Raw genomic sequence first — 19,570 nt, forward strand, 5'->3', positions numbered from 1 at the left:
GCCTATGCAAAGAAGCCAAGTTTGAATTTTGGAATTATTTTGGCCACACAGTAAGGCGGGTCAAATATCGTAACAAGGGGCCGGAAAGGCATCGTAGCCTGAAAGACCGTATACGGTTATCGTTTTAACATGAAAATAAAAGCAAAGAGTAAATCATTGAAGTACCTAGAAGCCTTTCTACCAAGGGAGATAATTAGTACGAGATATACGAGTTATCCCCCTTGACCCGTGGAAAATTAAAAGCAATCGATATTTATACATTTTCAAATTTCGTAACCGAACTTTATTATAATAGTACTTTTAGTTTATTTGGTAAAAAGGTTTAAATTCCTTTTAAAGCTAAGGTCAATGACGGTTAAGATTTTTGGAAAAAGTAATATAAAATTTTATGGGCGATATATATATATATACACACACACACACTTCAGAATAAAATTATCTAATAATCAGCTGGTATGGAAACCTGTGATTATAAGTTTTACAAGATATTTCTGGCAGTAATATTCTATAAGTACTATCCCACCTAAATAAAAATTGCTCGATATACGAGATAGAGCAAATAAATCAAATTTTAGTCATTCAATGAATTTAAAAATTTATGACGTGAAATGTTTGAGTTTCAAATCGATTTCACGTCATAAATTTTTAAATTCATTGAATGACTAAAATTTTATATATATATATATATATATATATATATTTTTAAAATTTTTATTTTATTTTTTTTTATAACAAATGTTTCTTGTCTAAAATTCTCCCTATATTAAAAACTAGAGCAAAAAAAAAGTGGTAGTAGGCAGGCAGGCTTGAAACCATACCGCGAAAGGAAAAGAACGTGAAAAAAGTGACGTCTTTGCTGTTGAGCCCATCACCAAACCGGAAGTAACAAATGTTTAAATTAAGGCTGGTTAATTGAAGAGGCGATTACTTCTGAGAATATCAGCGAAAAAAGCGAAATAGAAACGTGCCCAGTAAAGGAATTAATGTTTTTAGCCAATTTGTTTGATATTTGTCGTTCGAAGGGTCGAGCGTCAAAAGGATATTAATCTTGTGAAAATCCGTTGCCTCTCTTGAAAGTTTTAAGCAGATATATATACAAACAGGCAGGTGAGATTTATATTATAGGTAAACAAAAATCTGTATTCATGATGAAATGAAATTAGATTCCAAAAATCATGTAAATTGATATAGTAGTGTTTTTATGAACAAATCATTCTTAATCGATTAATCAGGATTTGTTAGCTGTTACATAAATCTGTCGGGTTTTGAGTTGAGTTACCTCCCTTGTATATCTTTTTTCATAAAATGATAGGCAGGACTTCTCCGATACCACCACCACCACCACCACCACCACCAAGAGAGTAGGCCAGTGAACATGACAGCGTAACGTCACTTCCTGATCAACTTGTAGGTATAAAGTTTCTGGTATTCAACGACATGGTCACGCTAACAGGCATAAAAAATATGGCTACCGATTGTGTTATCGATTGTCCATGTATGTTCTAAAGGGAAAGAACAATTCTCCATTTGGATAATAATTATTATAATTGCACATTGGGATAATTTTAATCTAACAAAATATAGTAAGTTAACTACTTTTTGAACTTTTATTTTCTATCAGAGAAAATCGAATATTTCATTTTATTTATTTTTATTTGTTTTTTTTTTTTTGTTTTTTTTACTGCAAAACAATTTTTACATTTTTCAGACTGTTCTTTTAATAAAACTTTTCACTGAGTATTTCCAAATATTTTAAAGTTAGCATTTTTCACGGCAGTTTTTTAATTTTTTTTTTTTTTATGACCAGTGAATTTTCAATATTTTAGCACCGGATGTAATTTATTTTTTTGAAATATATTTAAAACTCAAGTTTTTGTTTTTTAAAACATTTTGACTGTAAATAATTTACATGACGGGTTTGTTTTACTATACACATAGATTCTAAAGTTGTCAAAAAATAAATATATTATGTTATCAAAGGCAAGATAAGTTACATGTCTACCAAACTGGATACATTTTTAGCGCTTTTATTTAATGTAAAGTGTTTATTCGGCTCGGAAAACATAGTGGTTACCGATGTATTTTAAAAATGCAAATGGCGGCATGCTTGCAATTGCACACGGTAAGTTTGGGAAAATGAGTTTAAACAAAAAACTACACAAAATACCGTTAGAAACTCGCTCAATATATGTTACCGTGACATAGGCGGACACATATCCAAGGAAATGGCAGAAACACTAGAGGATGACCTCCAATCTGTAGTGGAATGGGGACAAAAATGGATGGTCACATTCAATGCTGCTAAGACTAAGCTTGTTTCCTTCAATAACTACAAAAAACCTTCTCTACCACCAATAGCAATGGCCAAGAACACATTGCCTGAAAGTACTTCTTTTAAACTCCTCGGCCTAACGTTTACAGGGAATATGAACTGGAATAGATACATTGAGATCATTGCCAAGGCTGCTGCAAGGAAGGTTGGCTTCCTCTACCGTGCTAGAAAACTACTTATGCCTGACAGTATCCTGTACCTCTATAAGGCCACCATTCACCCATGTATGGAGTACTGTTGTCACATCTTGGCTGGTGCATCTGCTGCTTGTCTCTCGCTCCTGGACAGGGTTCAAAAGAGAGTCGCCAACCTGATAGGTCCTGAACTGTCATCTAGGCTTCAGCCTCTGTCCCATCGACGAGATGTTGCATCCCTCTGCCTGTTCTACAAATACTTTAATGGTGAATGCTCTGACGAACTGTAAACACTTGTACCTCCCCGACATAACTACCCTTGACAAACCCGACAAGCTAGTAAGTCTCATCCCTTTACAGTAGAGATCCCTAGGTGCAAGAAAGCCTTTTACTCCAATAGTTTCTTCCCCAGAACTGCAGGTCTTTGGAACTCCCTTCCGGGATTCTGCTTTCCCAACTGTACTGATATGCAGAAGTTAGTGTAATATGAACAATGCCCCTGCTAATTAAGTCCCTGATAGTAGCCCCCTGCTTCAAAGTGGCACTGTGCCTTGTTTGGGGTGAAAATTGAATAAAACAAAAATAAAATTTTAAAAAAATATATATTTGGTGGGTTTCTAACAGTATTTTGTATAATTTGTTTATTTGAACTCATTTTCCCAAATTTACAGAGTTCAATAGCGAGCATGCCGGCATTTTCTTTTTAAAATATCGATAAACATTGTATGATTTTCGAAGCGATGACATGTTTTAAAGTGAGTAAAACCACTAAAATGTTTCCAGATAGGTAGAAGAGTACTTCTTGCCTTTGATAACATTTATTTGGTATATATTTGATTTTTGACTACTTTTTAGAATCTGTGTACAGTAATACAAATCCAAAATTAATTTAACTTGGAAATACTATTTAAAATACATGTGTGTACACTGCACAAGCACCCTTATTAGTATCATAATAATAATAGTAATAATCAAAACTGGTGTAGATGACATCGACTGGTGCCACACCAACTAGTGGTGAAGGGTCAGGGAGGATGGAAAGACCCAGGTGGAAGAGTACTAGCCAAATCTCCACTGGAAGTGTGCAGTTCAAATCTGGTACCTTGGGGAGGCATTTTTTCACCCAAACCCCAGAAAACACCAATGGCCGATGCCAACAAGAAATCAGTGACAACGGCTGTTGTGATAACATTCAATCATCTGCACAAGTGGTTAAGAGGTGGAGAGCACTGAAAATCTGGGGAGACTTGTTGTCACTTGGTCTCCAATGAACACCAGATTACTGCCAGTGAGCGATCACTGATGATGGCCTGTGAGACAACTAATACACTACACATTTTGATGAAAAACATGGGATAAAAATGGACATAGAAGAACAGAAAACCAAAACTTTAAATATAATTTCTGTATTTAAAGTAATAGTTATTAAATTTAAATATTTCAACATATAATCTTGTGGAGAAAATCCAGCTTCCCAATAAGGGGCACTCTGGATAGGAATAAGATGTTTGTTCACATTACACTTGAACTTCTGCATATCAGTACAGTTGGGAAAGCAGAATCCCCATTCCACTACAGATTGGAGGTCATCCTCTAGTGTTTCTGCCATTTCCTTGGATATGTGTTCATTTGTTTTCCCCTCATATCTGTTATAGAGCGTGGTGTCATCGGCAAATTACCCATCTCCGATACAATTTTATCAGGTCATTTATGAATATCAGGAATAATAGAGGTCCAAGGATAGACCCCTGAGGTACTCCCGCATTTATGTCATATTGTTTTTATCAGTATTAAATTGTATATTGCTTTAAATTATTTAATTTTGCTTTAAAATTATTTAATTTTACATGGATAATATTCATGTTATATTGAATGAAGTTCAGTTTCAGTATTAATCGAACTGTGTTCCTTTTTTCTTTTTAAAAATGTTTTCTTGCTATTTTTCAAATGGCCCTCATATATTACTGACAGTCTGACAAATCTTACCTACATTGCCTGCAGACATTTTTCAGTTAACGGGTCTTCTTACTCTCGGTGGCCGTGCCGATACTCATAAAATTTGATTTTTTTTTTTATCTAAAGCTACTTGAACAATTTATTTAAAAGAAAAAAAATAAAAATTTTTTTAATATCGCCAAAGGTACTTACATCATACAATTTTTTTTTTTTAGTATGGGGGAATTCTGAACAAAAACGAAATTCAAATATAGAAATTGTTAGAAAACAAATACTGAAGTCTTTTTCTTAAATAAATTATTTTTATAACTCTAAAAAATAAACCTTTTTATTACATCTTGCTGCTATTCCACTTTTTGTATTTATCATGCTGCCAAGGTATTTTATTTTTCCTATTAATATGTAATGTTCGCTTAAGTTTAACTAATACCTTTAGCATCTTTAAAACACGCTTTGGAGTAATTGCATATTACCTTGAAAAATCTTATCAAATTTTAAATGCAAGATGTAATGTATTTGCATGAAAACTTTTTCTCTTTAAAGTGGCAACTTATATCAAAGGGGGTATGAGATGATATTCGAGAGGGTGCAAGAAAAATTTAGATAGAAAATTGGCTATTGTTACTCTTTTGTGTGGTTTTTTGTAATGATTTAAAAATGTATTTGAGAAAAAACAAAAATGCAATTGCATTCATGATTAGAATTTATTTTTTTAATTCATAAAAAAGTCAGACTTAAAATCTTTTTGTACCATTAATGAATGTGTTGTGGACTGTATTTATTTGTTTATTTATTTATTTTTGCTTGAAACAAATAAAAATCCTCATCATAATTTCCCTAGGTTTACTTAGTAATTCTAGCAAGTGTGGCGCATGAAATCACCCAAAGAACAAATAATTTTGCTAGAATTACTTAGTAAACCCAAATAAGTTTTTAAAACAGTTTAGTTAAAAAAAGTTTTCTAAGATTTTTGGTGAAATAAACCATAATCAGACTTTGTAATGCTTGCAAATTTTAAGCTTAGGAAAGAAGACTTTAACGGATACAACTTGCTTTTATTCAAATTTGCGCATTAAACACTTGATGCATATCAGTCAGATGTGATATTCAATGTCTGATGTAGAATGTATCAATTTTCTCTTCTAGAGGCAATCACCAGTGGACTTGACATCACAACAAAAATGAGTAAAAAAAAAAAAAAATAAAATGAAACCAAGGCATATTACAAAGTTTTCTATGACTAGTTAATTTCACAGAAAGTCTCATTGTAAATTTTGTTTTGGTTTTATGAATTCATTTAAGAAAAAAAAAATTACTGCATTATTTGCTTTTTTAATGCTTTCATAAAAAACAATGCTTTCATGTGGAGTAAGTATATCTTGAGAACAAAGCTATTGAGTTTGAAGTTTTATCTCTTAGTAATACCATTGGGGCACAAGGTGGAGTAGGTGATGGTATGATTGCAAAGAAGTGGATGGCAGAAGTGCCTTGAACTTCTGCCATTGTTAACTAATAGAGCATTACCACTGTTGAATGAATGACGAGTTTCGGCAGTATATGAAAGTGAAACCTAGCCAGTGAGGGTTGAGGATATGAGTTGCCTGGAGAGAAATGATGGATGTGGGTGTTAAAGATTGGCTTAGTTTTGATCCCGGGAAAATGAAATCTGGAGAGTCTAGGAAGATTTATTCAGAAACTTTAATGGTATGAATTTCTCCAATATCAGACTATTTTTATTTTCAAGTCTTTCAATATTCATACTGTTTCAAAGATTAAATATATGGGAGGCCACTCATTCTTGCTAGTTTGAATTTGCTTTGGACTCCTTTTGACCCTGTGACCCGACAGTTAATTGTTAAAGGTAAACAAAAGATGAAATTATTCATGGGATCTAAATTTCAACATTTTGTAAAACTTCTAAATCCGTGTTTTTTGTACAGTTTTAACTTTTCCTTTTTCTTTTTTAAACAGATACTCTGAAGTTGATTGGTGGGCACGAGAAAATATCACTGAGTATTTACCAATTCTTGTTGAAAACGATCAAGGTCTCAACGAATGGTTGCTAGAAAATGGAATCTTTCAGGTATCCATTTTTTTTTTTTTTTTTTTTTTCAACTTTTAAATTTAGGACGAACCAGACATGAAAATTCTTTCTTTCATTAAAATTAGAAATAACTGTAAGTGAAATAAGATGAATGTCACTTTTAAATCGACAACATTTAATTTGATTTTAGAATAATTTGTTTATAAATGGGTAAAGAAGAAATTAGTGTTAAGATCAACAAAGTTTCGATTGAAAATGATTGCGAAATGCAATCGTTATGATTGTCTTAAAGGCGATTGTCATTAATGCACTGTCCTCCATCAACTGTTATTTATTTACAGGTAATTTTGTAAAATCAAAATTCTCTACAGTGCAATATAAACTACAATGTATTGTAAACTATCATTGCAAGGAGATATGTGAAGCTTCCTCCCAGTACACTTGTGTTGGGGGGGGGGCTGTATGACCATGTGTATACGACACTAGAAGGAATATGTTGTATTATCAGGGGTTGTGTATGACATGGACATGCCAGAACAAATGTGTATAATGTATGGTGTATATATTATGTACGTGTGTTTAACTCGTGTAACGTCTGGTCGTATCAAACTTACGACAACAGATACGTTTTAACAATGAACATGTAACAAAATGGACAAATAAGAGTTCTCTTGGGTTGTAACATCGAGCCAATTGGAGAAACATACCTGATCCATCCCTGATCTTGTTTGACAGATCCTCGGGAACAGCTGCAAAGAAGGTTCAATCCCAATGAAACAACAAATCTCGGGTTGTCTTTTCTGTAACTTTTATTTCCGATGTTTCCCCATTGGAAAGCTGCTGCTGGTCCTAGACTAACGCATTCTGATCCCCTCTATTGGGAGTCATCACCGTCTGACTCTATCCGCTCATTCACTCCCGATCCTTCTGCATCTGCTCTCTCTCTCTCTCTTGCTTCCGATCTTTGACTCATCAAATCATCATATATTTTCCCAAAACTCTACCTGAAGTCCACGTCACTTTATAATACCTCTACGTAAGAGTAGTCAGACTCTAGAGATCAATCTATTTGAAATTGTTGTTTATGTCCTAAATTTTTTTCTGTAAATATTTATTTTGCCAAGATAACATTCTATTTTTACAAATATTACAACGATCATAATAATCGACCATTTTTAATAGTTTCCGGTGAAAAGAAAAATGCAAAATTATCCAATTATTATATCAATAAATCTTGGCAAATTATGTAAATTTTGTTTTTAAAAAAAAAAAAAAAAAAAAGTAAATTGATCTAAAATTATATTTGATTTTAAAAGAAAAAAAAACATTGATTGAAAACTTTTAAATCAATAAATTTTCAATACATTTTGTTATAAAAAGAATGATTTGATTCATTTTAATTTGCAAAAGAAAAAAAAACTAAAAAATCAGTGAATTTTTAATAAATTTTATAAAGATTTATGTACATTCGACATAATTTATGTATACTATTTAATTTTAATGAAATAAAACATTTTTCTCTTTTTAATATTAAAATAAAACAATCCATTTTATGACAAAATTTGTTGCTTGCGAGTTTTTGCAATGTTATTTTCTTTTGCAAATTAAAATTAATCTAATATTATGACAAAATTGGTAATTTAATGATTTTAGATTTTTCTCATGATTTAAAATTTTTCTTATGTTTTATATGCAATTAATTTTATTTCTTTAGTCAAAAAATTATAATCAATATAATAATCGTTTTTTATGAGAGTTTATAAATATTTAAAATCTTAAAAAATGACACAAAATTTCAATGACATTTTTATTAATGCATAAGGCACATCTGATTGAGTGTAAAGAAAATATTTCTTTTTAATTCTAGTATCTTCCTTTTTTTTTTTTTTTTTAAAAGTTTAATATTAAATGATAGTTTTCGGTAAAATGATTTTTCTGGTAAACATTTTGTTGAATATTTTTCTGTTGCGGCAGAAAATACCTAACTTTTAAAAAATTATATTTACTAATGACGACAAAAATAATTCCATTATATTTATAAATTAATAAAACCTAAGAATCACATGGAAAGTATCATAGAATGCAATATTTACAAAGAAATTATAAATTTCTGAGTTATGATTCATAACGGTGCCATCGTTCACCTGCAGGGATCTAGTTACAACCCCATATCATGCTGAAGTGATGATTGACTTTTAAAGAGAGAAGGCTACCATAAATGTTTTTGCTATTTGTATTAGCTTTTTGTCAATTATTTTGTTTTTTTTATTTTTTCAAAAGAAATACCAATATTGTTAATTTTGGAAGGAAAATTTGACATTATGGGAAATATTATGGGAAACGTTATGGGAAATATTAGTGTCGCTGACAATATTTCACTTGTCATTATTATTTCTAACAATGCATTTAGATTGCCTAAAATCGGCTCAAACCAAAGTGTGCAGAATAGCTGTTTTTACATTGAAATTTGTGCAAAAGAATGGGGGGGGGGGTTGAAATTTCTTTTCGGAAATTAATTCACTAAAGGAATGTAATTTTCAAATCTATTTGAACACACAAACATAAGTAATTTTTAAATCACGGAATTTAGCAATAATTAAACTACTGCGGAATTTGACCCGGTATTTTCCCCAAAGTTATTTGAGTTAATTCCATCTACTGCTGGGCATACTCTGAAGTTACCGAAGTGTGCCCGGCAGTTGACGGAATTAACCGGTAAAGCTGATCGCAATGTTTTCTCAATTATTAAATCATTTCTCTCCGATAGGCTCATAAGAGTAGTGGTAGATGGACAAAAATCGGAGGCCTGCAATATAAATGCTGGAGTCCCTCAGGGGTCAATCCTGGGCCCAACTCTCTTCCTGATCTAAATCAATGACCTCCCTAAACACATACTTAAATCATTCGTTGACATCTATGCTGATGACACGACCATCTACGGCAACACATCAAACGCTGTGAATGACAAAGTTCTCTCTGATTCTCTCTCCTCTGATCTCGAGCACGTGGTTCAGTGGGGGAAGACGTGGCTGGTTACCTTTTAATGCATCTAAAATAAAATTCCTATCCTTACATCATCAACGCTCTGATCCCCATCTGGCATCAATTGCGATGGATGGTTCTCATCTGGGAGAGGCCCCGTGTTTTGACAAGCTTCTGGGTTTGACCTTTACTCCTGATCTGAAATGGAACACGTACATCAAGTCTGTTGCCAAGGTCGCTGGAAAGATGGTGGGATCCTTCTACCGCTCCAGAAGATATCTCACTACTCATGCAATTCTCTAATCATATAAAAGCCGAGTACGTCCAAGGATGGAATACTGCTGCCACATCTGGGCAGGAGCTGCTAAAATAGCCTATCCTGCCTTGACAGAGTACGAAATAGACTTCGTGGCTTAGTGGGGGATGCCCTTTTCTCTACCCTGCAACCTCTCTCCCACAGAAGAGATGTTGCGAGCCTATCCTTGTTTTATCGTTATTTCCATGACAGGTGCTCATCTGAACTCCAATCTCTGGTCCCCCCTCGCCAATCTTTCACGAAAAACACCCGTCTAGCTGAATCCACTGTGAAAAATTTCCCCCACTCTATATCTGTGCCTAAATCAAAACGCGGATTCCATGAACAAAGCTTCTTTCTTAGAACTGCACGCCTGTGGAACTCTGTTCCGTCTGCCTGCTTCCCTCCGGACTACAACTTGGATGTCTTGAAGTCCAATGTTAACAAAGTCCTAATGAACCGCCCCCTTAATTAAACACATCAAATCTCCACACTAACATAATGTACTTGCAATAACCCTTATCCTTGAGTGGCTTCCGGGCCTTGATAAGTGGTGATCACTGTGTAAAAAAAAAATTTAAAAAAAAAAAAAAAAATGTTAATGGAGCACTAATTTGTACACTTGCGCTGTTGGATTATAGCCAATAAGCATCGTGGCAGATGTCTTTTGAGGGATAAATGGATTTTTGAAAATTTTTCTTACGGTTGGTTTTTATTATTTATTGACAATTTTCTTTAAAAAAAAAAAAAAAGACCCCCCCCTCCACCACCACCAAAAAAGTTTTCTATAATTTTTCTTCCAGTTGTTTTTAATGGCAAAAATTTTCGTCTGCTAAAATTTTAATAATGTGATTACGATGTAGTAAGAATAAAACAAGCAATTCATTAAAGTGTTACAATATAACAAAAAAAAAAAAAATCACTTTATTTGAACTTATGCACTTATGTTACCGAGCTTTGAGGGGTTTTGTAACTATTCCGTGTTTTCACCTAACAATTTAATAAGCAAAAAGATATTGTAAAACTTTAATTCAACTTGAAAATACTATTATAGCATAAGTACCACATTATCTTTTTTAAAGAATCATTTGAATAAATTCAGTTTTTTAAATTTTTTTATTACAAATATTAATTATTGTGAATTTATTCAAATAGTTCTTTATCTCGCTAAGTCAATTTCCCCTCCTATGTAAAAATATAATAAAATAATTTTTATATAGTAGACTGCTTGAAGTTAGAATGAAAAGGATAGCATCAATAATTCTAGCAAGCAGTCAGTATTACACTGGTAGAAAGTAGTAGTAGTAGTAGTTCCAGCAAACAGTTATTAAATGTTATGTTTGTATGAATAGTAGATCGAATGGAAAACTCTTAGGGATCAAATTTGTAAAAGATATTTTTTTTTTTTTTTTTTTTTTTTAAATCAATATTACATCAAAATATAACATGAAGATATTATCACTATTCCAAAGGAATTTATTAAATATTTGGAGAGGAAATTAAAAATGTATTTTTATAATATCTCCAAAGTTTCATTAGACAATAGTAGTCATCTCAAGTAACTTTGCTTCGACTCATTTTGTCATGTCTTGTAGTTACTTGCTCAAGAAATATATAATTAATATTTTATATTTTAAGTGGTCCTCTGCTCTTAGTCATAAAATGTAGCGAAATGACCATTGTTGGAAAAACTGGAAATTTATTTATATATATATATATATATATCTCAAGTCGTTTGAATTGGTGAATCTATTACATAATTTTGCATTTCTACTCCTGGTCATTTTCATGCAAACTTATTTTTTTATTTTTTTTTTCAGCCAATCAAAGCGGTGCCTTCCAATTTACTGGCAAAGTTGTTGACGCAAATTCGGCAATATATCGGCCAACCTGATGGCTTTACATTCATCATGTCCATATTTTCAACAGGGCTTACAATCAATTTCATATCAAAATACTTCGCTTAATTACCCCCACCCACCCGTCATAACCTCATAATTTTGACTGTTGTGTATGAAAAAGATCTGGGAGTGTGGTTGAGCGTATGTATGCATAGATCTTTCTTTGCACAGTTAATGAAAATAAAATTTAAAAAATCGGAAAAAAAAAAAAATTGATAAAAACAAAAAAAACTGTAAAATATTAGTAAAAAAAAAGTTTGATGTGAACTTGAATGTCCTGTTTTTTTTTTTTTTTTTTTTTTTTTTTTTTTTTTGAGTTCTTTATAATTCAACCTTTTTTTAAAAAAAAAAACTACAGAAAAATGATTGTTCATATCTGTCATGGCACGAAAATGTCATTCCAAAAGTCACCTAAATTAAGTAGTTACAATTTTATAAAGAAAAGTATTTTTAAACTATTTAAAACGATTAATGTGACATATACATTACAAAGCTGATCTTGCAAGTTTGAATTATTGTGGAGTTATCTGCCCCCTTTTTTTAATTACTTTCAAGATGATGTGGAAAGATCCCTTTAAAGTTACTCATAAAATTCGATTTTCTTAGTTAAAAAAACAAAAAAAAACTAGTTGATAAATTTATGTGAATTTTGGAATATGACAGCTTCGTTTTATGATAGGTACATATATTATCAGGATTTTTTTAAAATTTAAAATGTTTTAAAAAGAATCTATTTTTGTTTTCCATCATAAAAACAAATACATTTGCAAACATGTTTATGATTTGACGTATAATTAGGCAGCAAACCTTCATTTAGACATGTATCAATTTTTAAGACCAACAAGGAATTCTATTTTCCTAATAACTGCTTTTCACATGTAAGCAATATTTTTTTTTTTTTTTTTAACAATTCAATAAAGGGAATTTGATCTTCCCATGATTTTTTTTTATTTTATTTTCGTCTAGTTATTTCAGTTATTTCAATTGAAAGTTTTCCTTTCTATCTGTAAGTAAAAGAAACTAATATTAGTGAGAGCACACAAAAAAAGCAATAGAGCTTATTTAGAATCAAAACATTTAAAAAAAAAAAAAAAATATATATATATATAGCAATAAAAAAAAAATCTTTACAAAACACCTTTATGATGTGCATACCTGTCACAAAATAAAAATATCATATTCCAAAAATCACACAAATTGATCAAGTATTTTATTTTTTTTAACTAAGAAAATCAAATTTTATGACTAAGCGAGACTGTTTTGTTCCATGTTTTATAGATAAGTGGAAGCAACTCAATTTGAATTATTGAGATCAAAATCAGGCTTGTAATGAATACAATTTACTATTAAAATCGGTAAATGTCATAGGAAAAATGATTATGAAAAAAAAATGCTTGATCAAGTTACGTGATTTTTAGAATGACATTTTGGGTTTGTATTACTGTACAAATAGATTTTAAAAAGTTGTCAAAAAACAAATATATAACAAATAAATGTTATCAAAAGCAAAATAAGTTACTTTTCTACTTAACTGGATATTTTTTAGTGTTTTTATTTAATATAACATGTTTATTCAGCTTGAAAAACAGTGTTTACTGATGTATTGGAAAGTTAAAAATGGTGTCCGACTCTCTCTTTGACACGGTAAGTTTGGGGAAAGAGGGTTAAAAATAAAAAAACTGGACAAAATACTGTTAGAAACTCGCTCAATATATGTTACTGTGACATAAGCTGACATATATTCGGTGAGTTTTTAACAGTATTTTGTCTAGTTTTTTATTTTTAACTCCTTTTCCCACACTTACTGTGTCAAAGAGAGTTGGCTGCCATTTTTAATTTTCCAATACATTGGTAAACACTATGTTTTTCGAGCTGAATAAACATGTTACATTAAATAAAAACACTAAAAACATATCAAAGGCAAGATAAGTTACTTTTCTACCTAACTGGATAACATTTATTTGTTATATATTTGTTTTTTGACAATTTTTTCGAATCTGTACAGTAATACAAACCCGACATTTTTGTTCTGTGACAAATACATATAACAAAGATGCAGTTTATTTTTCTTTTAAATAGGTCTAATTCTCAGTAAGTACTGCACAAGACTGAAGAGTTTTTTTGTTGGTTTTATTCAAGGAAACATGTATAAAAATAAATGTATCTGCATATGGTGTGCACATATGTAAAAAAAAAACAAAAAAAAACGAAAATAAATTCCAAAAACTTGCGTTCTACTGTTCAGTCAAATTTGAAAATTTGTATTTAAGAAAGAAGAAAAAAAATTTTTTCATAATGATTTTCTGTCAAAAAAAAAAAAATAGAAAAAAAAAAAAAAGATTCTAATAAAAAGAAATTTTAAATATGTTTTACATCTCTGTTTTTATCTACAAGCAGTCGTAACATTACAGTGGGTATTGCAATCCTGAAAGAACAATGGCCAAAACACCTTTTCACAAACACTGTAATTCACACCAACTGTCAGTTTCATAGTCATCATGAATTGGAATAAATACATAAATATTGTTAAGACTGCTGCAGAGAAGGTGGGTCACCTCTCCAATGCTAAGAAATTGTACTGGAGACCATTTTATATCTTTAAAATGTCACAATTCACTCATGCATATCGGATATTGGCAGGCGACCCTGGGAAGAGAAACATTTGATGGGTTGCACACACAGATGGATTCCGTGTGATGAATATGGGACTTTCTATCATTGTCTAATGGAAAGCATAATTTGACCCAGAAATATGTGAGAGGATATCGGTCAAATGATTGAAACAATAAGCTATGGGAAATATTAAACATTTCTAATAGGAAACAGATGTTTATAAAAATAAACCCACACAGAGAAAGCTGAGCAGTTGATTAGAGAGAAGCAAGTCGGTCAGTTTTTCACTGCCAACGTCCACCTCCCATCTCACATGCCTTCAGAAATGTCAATGTAATTTCTACAATTATATAAATGCAACTTTGTGTTTGTTCGTTCCTTATAGACTCCAAAACGGCTGAACAAATCTTTAAAATTTGTAGAACTTTAGTGTATAAGTCTGGAAGTGACCGTAGTTAAGTTTTGTCTCCAAATACTCCTGATAATTATCGATAATCGAAACAGTTATTTTAATTTATCTATCATCGGTAAAGCCATTTTTTTCCATGTTGCTTAACAATGATAGAGCAATGGGTTGTGAAAATTCTACTGTGGGTAAGTTGATAACATTTTTTTTTTTTTGCGTGAACGTCGTCTATAGGTTCAAACTCTGCACGTAAATTTTTTTTTTTTTTTTTTTTTTTTTTTTTTTTTTTTTTGTAACTGCAAAAAATGTTATAAGACTTGTATATTTCTTAATGTGGCGAATGAAATGAACGATCCCAGGGTACTAGCAGATTACCTTGCTGGTTAAAAACGGTTTGATCACTGATACAAAATACATGTAGGAGAAAACAAATTTTGGTAACATTAATATTATCATAATAGCATCTCAATAATGAATTCCAATTAAAATAATATATATTAATATTGTTTTGTGAATAGGATTGTTGTATGTTATCTAACCATGTTTTGTCTTGAAGTGACCTTAAGGTCAAGGCCGAGATTTGGCCTGTGTGGGGCATCCAGATAATGAAAAAGTTTGGTTGCTGTCGGGGAAATAACCTAATGCATAGGTGATATAGCCAATCAAGGCGAATCAGAGTATGGCATAATGAACACGGATTAGCTGGATGAGAAACCCAGACTAGCCCATGCCTTTCTTTAAAAGGAGCCACTGAGTGGGTTAGTCAGTTGCTCTCAGTTGTTGTTGGCAGTTGGGGTTTGCAGTTACAGTCTGCCACCACCCCGCACTCCTCCCTCCCTATTTACTGACTGATAACGAAAGAAGAATCTGTTGTTAAAAAAACAAAGCCCCATGAGTTACTATCAAGTAGACTGACGGTGAAAAAAAATATGGCTTATATTTTGATTTTATTTTTTTTCCTATTGATGATTTTGCATAAATATTTTCTTTTAATCCAAATTATTTTACTAATCAATCCTTACAACAAAGCCAAAACTTGCATCGGTTGATTATCACTTGTCAGCTTGTGAATTATTGCAAATGAAGGATACCAAATTGAAGTATTCTTTTTCAGCAAATGACTAGCAAGAGGAGAGGATCACTAAATCCTTGCTGGATATGTTGAACCTTACACATCGAATTAAAAAAATTTATTTTTTTCACTTGCCAACCACTATTGAGACGAGAACTACAGGAATCGCACATCAACCCTGTCATTATAGAAGTGGCTGAGACCACACTATTAGACGTCAGTGGGTGTTTGAAGCGGAACTACCTAGAACTACACTTGTGTACTGGTGAACACTAGGGTCTTTTTCGGGTTATATCTTAACTGGAGGTGTCCGGGTCTTTATTGTGTTGGATTTTTTGTTTTTAAATTTTGCACAAACATTAGTCATGGGGAAAGTAAACTTTTGCCAGAACAGATTTCCCAGGATAACTCTGGTTCACCCCCACCACCAGGGAGGTGGGCATTATAGAGGTAAAATTGCCCCCAAATTGTTCATCCGTTCATTTGTTTGTGCTTTTCTTGATAACCACGCCTTGGATTTAAAAAAAAAAATTTGCACAAATATTAGTCATGGTGAGAGTAAATTTTCACTTGTGGAGGGGCATTCTAGATGTTTTTTTTTTTTTTTTTTTTTTCGTTAGAGATGTTTGCAACTTTTAAATAGTTTCTTCTGTGGATATCTGATGTTAGAAAAAAAAATCAAGGTAACCATTATTATTAGTGACATAAATTAAAATGTTATTTATAACACAGACTATAAATGCATGTGTTGTTCAGAGTTGTCTGATCTATTCTCCACTTCCTTTGTTCCAGCTCGTTTGACTTGTTGGTCTAGTGGTCTTCATCAATCAATTCATTGTTTTGATATCTCATTGTAATACAGCTTCCTTTTCCAATAGCTTTTTTACAATTGCAATCTTGCAAAAAATTTCTTCCTGCTGACTGTTTTCCTCCTACCTGCAGCTTTTTTTATTTTTTATTATTAAGGTCAATAGGTATCTCCTATCTTTGTGATAATCATCTTTCACTAACGGGACCTGTGACAATTCCACAGCGGCATAGTTCATCTATAATATAAATGTCACCTTTCTGTTTAAATGTATGTTTGTTTGTATGTCTGCCTAAAAATTTAGACAGAGGCAACGGATTTTCACGAGATTGGTAGCGTTTTGAAGCTCGACCCTTCGGACAACAAATATCGGAAAATTGGGTAAAAACATTAATTACTTAACTCTCAACTGAGCACTTTTCTACAGGGAGGAGTTGCTTTTTTCGCCAAGATTTTCAAAAGTCATCCTCTCTTTTCGATTGACTAGCCTTAATATAAACCTTCGTCACTTCCAGTTTGGCAATGGGTGCAACAGCAAAGATCTCACTTTTTTTTTTTTTTTTTTTTTTTTCATGTTCTTTTCTTCCTTCGTGGTACAGGTTCGAGCCTGCCTGCCTACTACCACATTTTTTTTTTTTTTTTGTGTGGACGTTCAGCGTGAATGGAGACTCCACAATATTTTTGTAGCCCTTTTTGTTAAAACTGTAAAAGTATTTATCTAATTAATCTGGTTAATGTAATTTTAGAATATACTTGGTTATTACGGTTTCTCGATATCCTAATAGGAGTCTGTGACACATTTCCATTGTATGGATGCCCGGCATGAACGGAAACCCCATAATATCATTATACTATCTTAAGACAAAACAGATACTACCTTTGGAAGACGAAGGTCACTTACGTCCCCAAAATGATGATATTTTCTAAATATATAAAAAAAATATATTTTTAATTTTACATTGCGTCTTTAGTGATCGGGAGATCCTATCCATTAAAAAGGATAGGTGATAACATACGACAAGTAAATTAGTATATCTATATATTTATTTAATGTTCGTAGTATGTTATCGTCTTCTAATCTCCCTTTTAATAAATAGGATCTTCTGATTGATTTATAATCTGGAAACCGTAATACATGTGCGTACATTAATGGTATTATGGTATTAATATATAGATTCTTTTTAGTTCCTTAAATCAAATGGCTTTATGGGTTTTTTCCATTAAAAAGTCTTGAATTTCCTATTCATTTGATTTTAATTAAAATGAAATCTCATATTTTATAGAAGATACACTGTAACCATAATTATTGGTTTCAAGCAAAGTAGCCATCTTATTTAGTTGGAAAAAAAAAATAAGGACTATAATGTAAGCAAGTGACTAAAAATAATTACTTTGCTCAGAACTGATATTAACGATAACCCAAAATAAATTCTATTGTTTTTTATTTTAATTTTTTGAAATTTAAAAATTTTATTTCATTTATTTATTTAAAAAAAATGTTTTTTTGGCACAAATGAATAGGTAAACCAAAATAGGCACTTCTGCACGGCATTGACGGTGCCAATTTTTTTGCGTTTCACTAAACTGTCGCCAGGTGTCGTTTCTCGGTCAAAGAACAGTAGACTAAGTATAATATATATATATATATATATATATATATATATTACACACACACACACATGCAGATCGTCATATAATGATTAAATCACTCTGACTGACGTTAAAAGGATTTAATAAGAATAAATGTTTAATTTCAACTGTATCTCTTGCGATTGACAGCCGAATATGGTTCAGGTCCTTGCTAATAAAATCAGACATGGCTTCTGTTGCCGGGGTTCAAATCTCTCAACTGGTGTTAATCGTGACACCCTGCACTGATGATTCCTGAAATGATGAAACACTAGTGTCTGTAGGTATTTAATAATTATTATAGTAAATAATATATATATAAATATATATAAATATATATAAATATATATATATATATATATATATATATATATATTGTTGACCCTTCAATAGTGCCACAAAAAATAAAAAACTATCTTGTTACACTGACAATTTTACTTTGGTTCAAAATGTTTTGAGAAAAAAAAAATCTAATGTGGCTTTGATTTAAAAAATGTTTTATTTAAATTGTTCGGAAAAAAAAAAAGTCCAATTTTACTTTAATTCCAAATATTTTCCGGGGGAAAAAAATCTAATGTTGCTTTAATTCAAAATTTGTTTCAGTAAAATTATATTTTCTAATGCAGACTTTTCAATAAATTTTTTACAATTGTATATTAGTACATTTTTATACAATGTTTTGGCTTTCAAAATATTTGTGTTCGGAGGGAGGGGAATCTTGGTATTTATTTGCGGTGTTATTTGACCAAGAAATTAGAGTTATTGCCCCTTACAATGGCGCTGTATGCAGAAATGCCCCAAAATGAATTATTTTTGACTAATTTCCAAACTATTTTGTTTAAAATTTTGTCAGTAATCGTAACCTTTACCAAAAATTGAAACTTATGCTAAAAAAAACGACTTTTGTAAGTCAGGAAACTGGTTGAATCCTATGAATTCTATTTTTTGTGTATCGCATGATGAAATTTCTTTCAAGCTGAACACTTCATGGACTTATGACGTAATGGATAAAGTGCTTGTCAAAATTCATTTTTAAGTTACTCTCATCTGGAGGTTGAAGGTGCCATTCTCAGTGTGGGCAATACTTGAAATAAAATTGCAAGTTACTGAGGACTTCTACCTAATCATGGCTGACAATGTTATAATCATGACAGCATGTTATTCCATCGATTAAAATTTCGTGCAGATTCTAGAGTTCAACAGAAAAATTTCCAAGTTCAACAAGATGGAAACCTCTGTTCAGCCTCAAAAGACAATGGATACCCCCCCTGTAAGGCTAGCTGTGTGTGAAATTGAGGCAAGGGTTACGCAATCCGTAACCACACCGGAATCGGCACTGCTTGATTTCAGTGGCAAGAAGAATCCAGCACGACTGGCAACAATGCCGAGATAAGCGGA

The 19,570-nt window shown here is 31.7% G+C and overlaps 1 protein-coding gene across 3 annotated transcripts in view; it reads left to right on the forward strand.

The window, feature by feature from the left end:
• Positions 1-11,911, forward strand: part of LOC145256315 (lipase maturation factor 2-like) — a 178,678-nt gene extending 166,767 nt beyond the window's left edge. For all 3 annotated transcript variants that reach the window (XM_080115044.1, XM_080115045.1, XM_080115046.1), the window contains exons 15-16: positions 6,394-6,505; positions 11,564-11,911. In XM_080115044.1, the coding sequence (XP_079971170.1) occupies positions 6,394-6,505; positions 11,564-11,710 (259 nt within the window). In that variant the 3' untranslated portion in view covers positions 11,711-11,911. The remainder of the gene's footprint in view (positions 1-6,393; positions 6,506-11,563) is intronic.
• Positions 11,912-19,570: the final 7,659 nt, after the last annotated feature.

The sequence above is a fragment of the Euprymna scolopes genome, chromosome 32 (assembly GCF_053919585.1).
Source record: "Euprymna scolopes isolate OS-2025 chromosome 32, ASM5391958v1, whole genome shotgun sequence".
Classification (NCBI taxonomy): domain Eukaryota; kingdom Metazoa; phylum Mollusca; class Cephalopoda; order Sepiida; family Sepiolidae; genus Euprymna; species Euprymna scolopes.